At 41.2% G+C, this 3,864-nt stretch overlaps 1 protein-coding gene across 1 annotated transcript in view; it reads left to right on the top strand.

Moving 5' to 3' along the window:
- The window catches only part of LOC106876413 (ATP synthase subunit gamma, mitochondrial), an 8,915-nt gene extending 7,186 nt beyond the window's left edge, over window positions 1–1,729 (top strand). The window contains exons 6-7 of the mRNA XM_014924951.2: window positions 855–1,075; window positions 1,439–1,729. Coding sequence (XP_014780437.1) covers window positions 855–1,075; window positions 1,439–1,539 — 322 coding nt within the window. The 3' untranslated portion in view covers window positions 1,540–1,729. The remainder of the gene's footprint in view (window positions 1–854; window positions 1,076–1,438) is intronic.
- Window positions 1,730–3,864: the final 2,135 nt, after the last annotated feature.

Genomic DNA, 3,864 nt, shown 5'->3' with positions numbered 1-3,864 from the left:
AGGTGGTTTGGCTGGAGCTGGAGAGGTGCAGAAGGGGTAAAGAAGGGGTCCTACAAACTTAAAAGATAACGATTAACAGAATTAACCATTCATGCATTATCTTGTAGCTTCAAGAGTTTGACAATGTGATGATATATATTTTTAGGATGACATTGTAGGGGCAGTTGCGAGAGGCTGGATCTGGCCAGTTTGAACATAAAACAGGTAGAATATTTGGGCCTGACATGGCCAGTTTAAATGCTAAGGGGTTAAGGTCATGACAGTGTGTACTAGGCCAGAAAGCTCCTTGTCAGTGACCATAGTAATATTTATAGGAAGGACTCAATGAAGATATATTTTGACAATGAGCCAAAGATGACAACTCATTAGTGTAAGGGGAGGGGGGGGCCACAAATTTAAAAGATGACAATTGGCAGAAAGCTTGACTCCCTTTGCCTGTCCTGTGTATCATATGGGATATGACACTGGCACTCCATTAGTTATGACGTGTGTTCCAGTTGGTCCGATCAACGGAAAAGCCTGCTCATGACATAAATGTGCAAGTGGCTGAGTGCTCCACTGACACGCATGTCCTTAATGTGGTTTTCAGGGAGATTCCAGCATGACACGGGATGTGGCAACGCTGGCCATTTGAAATACAGGTACTTTTCATTTTTGCCAGCTGAGTGGACTGGAGCCGTGTGAAATAAAGTGTCTTGCTCAAGGCCACAGCAGGCCGTCGGCAATCGAAACCAATGACCTTACAATCATAAGCCAAATACCGTAACCAGTAAGCTATGCGTCTTTAGCAACTCATAAAAATGATTCGCCACCACCTGCTTTACATATCTTCCTTTATTTACATTTACGTGTAGGAGTGTCGTTTCATACAAGACTTCTCAGCTGCCCATCTTCTCCCTGGATGCTGTTAACCAGTCAGAGAAATTGCCTCTCTACGACAGTATAGACGAGGAGGTGTTAGTCTCCTATAACGAATACGCTCTGGTCAGTAAACTGTTTTACGGTATGAAGGAATCTGCTTGCAGTGAACAGAGTTCAAGAATGACTGCTATGGATGGTGCCACCAAGAATGCCGGTAAGTACTGCTTGCCTTAGATTCATCAATCTGGCATTGCTTTCCTCTGTCTCTCCTCTTTATTTCCCTCTTTTCCCTATTTGTGCTTGTATCTCTGAGAAATACTCCAGACATACGTACCCTTAACGTAGTTCTCAGAGAGATTCAGCATGACACAGAATGTGACAAGGCTGGTCCCTTTGAATTACGGGTACTACTCATTTTTGCCAACTGAATAGATTGTAGCAACATGAAATAAAGTGTCTTGCTCAAGGACACAAAATGCCACCAGGAATCGAACTCCTGACCTTACGATTATGAGCCAAACATCCTAACCACTAAACCACATGCCTTTGCTTAAATATATTTTCTGTTTGATTGCAGGTGAAATGATTGACAAACTTACATTGACCTACAACCGAACCAGGCAGGCCGTCATCACAAGAGAATTGATAGAAATTATATCTGGTGCTGCAGCTTTGTAAGAATTTTCCCATCTATTAACAGACGAAGCTCTCTTCTCTTTCTCACCTGGTCGTGTTCATTTTTACCTGAAGAAGCTGCATTGTTGTAGATGACTTATCCAAAAAAAAAAAAGAAAAGACCATTTTTTTTTTCTAGCATTAAAATTAAATTTAAAGTAGGGGAGGAGAGAATAAAAATATAACAATACAATTTCAGTGTTTTTGTTTTGTGTGTGTCATCATCATCATCCTCCTCCTCATCCAATGTCCATGCTGGCATGGGTTGGATGGTTTGACCAGAGTTGGCTGCACCGGACTCCAGTTTGATCTTCCATGGTGTCTATGGCAGGATGTCCTTCCTAATGCCAACCACTCTACAAAGTGTGCTGGGGGCTTTTACATGGCACCGCTATGAGTGTTTTACACCACCAGTGGGACCAATCTTAACACTTCTGCTGTGGAGTACAGTGAGGTGCCAGGCATCTTGGTCCTTTGTTGTCTTATTTTGAAGGTTCAGCATCCTGAGGCCATTCTTCAGTACTTTACCCCATGTCTTCCTGAGTCTAACACTTCAGTGTGTTCCAACTGCTTTGAGAGATCGGTACTTCTTTATGGAGCTGTTGGCATCCATCAAGTTTTCTTTTGAGTCCCTCAGCATTCTGTCAGATGTAATGCTTATTTTATTCCCATTCTTTTGAATGGATCATCACAGGCACATGTGTGGCTATGTGGTAAGAAATTTGCTTACCAACCACAAGGTTCCAGGTTCAGTTCTCACTGTGTGACACCATGGGAGAGTATCTTCTCTAACTCTAGGCTGACCAAACTCCTGTGTTTCAGTTTTTTTTTTTTAGATGAAAACTGAAAGAAGCCCATCATATATATGTACTGTTCTGTGATGGTATGGTCAACAGAAAAAATACTCCATCTGGTGAGCGGTAAATATTTAATAAACACATTTTTATGTGTTACTATTAGCTTCATGTGCTGAGAACATGCCAGACAGTGTTTATTAACACGTTTGGTATCCTAGCACAGTCATCTGATGATTGTGCCAGGACACCAGACGTGTTAATAAACACTAGTATGTTCTCAGCACATGAAACTAATAGTAGCACAAAAACATTGTGTTCATTAAATAATGTATGTATATATATGTGTGTGTGTATATAAATATATATATATATATAAAATGTGAGGGTTGGTAACAGGAAGGGCATCCAACTAAGAAAAATCTGCTTTTATAAACTCCATCTGACCCATGCAAGCATGGAAAACTGGACATTAAAACTACTACACTCTCGGAGTGGTTGGCGTTAGGAATGACATCCAGCTGTAGAAACTGCCAAACCAGATTGAGCCTGGTGCAGCCTCTAGTTCACCAGTCCTCAGTCAAACCCATGCCAGCATGGAAAGCGGACGTTAAAGGATAATGATGACGTTGGTGTTTCTAACAGTAATAAAAAAAACTCCCTGGAAAGGTGAACAGGAAAAGGTTTCCAGAGAAGCAACCCACCTCAGGTAAGTATTTCAGCGCTTAACTTTTTACACTCTAAAGGACCCAGGTCATGGTTCCTGGCTGCCCTTCTGCTGATATTTTTTTTTAGCCACTTGGATATCGGAGACTTGTGTATTTAAACCAGTCGGAGATTTCATCAAGCTGGAACTCCTCCCCGTTGACTCAGCATTCAGACTGATGTTTAGAGAAGAAATAAAGTTGGTTGTCATGGTAGCGATGAAACGTCACTGCTATCACAATGACTCACTTGAAGTTTCCGTGGAAGGTTTTAATTTAGATCACTTTAAAACAGGATTTTGTATCATTGAACCAGTGGCAGCTTTGGACGAGTTGGTTTCTAAAGTGTTAAGATACTGGTTGCAATAAGTGCTAAAAAACCAAGAACAATTCCCAACCCAACTGATTGCTCCCACCTTCCCTTCTAAAATGAGTAATCGCAGAACTCCTCTAAGAAGAAACCTGTTCTTCTCTGGCCTTTTTTCTTTCATAATTTAATCGTTTCTATTCTTCAACTCCTAACACAAAATTGCTCCACTTGGGGTTGTCCTGCAAAAAACCTACATGGTGGCATGAAAAAAAGCACCCGCTACATGGTTCTTAATATCTGGGCCAGATGCTTAGCGACATTTCATCCATTGTCACGTTCTGAGTTCAAACTCCATTGAAGTTGACCTTGCCTTTCATCCTTTCAGGGTCGATAAAATAAGTACCAGTTGAACACTGGGGTTGATGTAATTGACTTTACCCACTTCCTGAAATTGGTGGCCTTTTGTCAAAATTTTGAAACTAATATCTGAGTCAGATCCCAAAACTCGAATTTTTAGGGA

The sequence above is a fragment of the Octopus bimaculoides genome, chromosome 24 (assembly GCF_001194135.2).
Source record: "Octopus bimaculoides isolate UCB-OBI-ISO-001 chromosome 24, ASM119413v2, whole genome shotgun sequence".
NCBI classification, from domain to species: Eukaryota; Metazoa; Mollusca; class Cephalopoda; order Octopoda; family Octopodidae; genus Octopus; species Octopus bimaculoides.
Note: the sequence above shows the minus strand (reverse complement) of the source record. Positions and strands in the feature narration are given on the sequence as shown.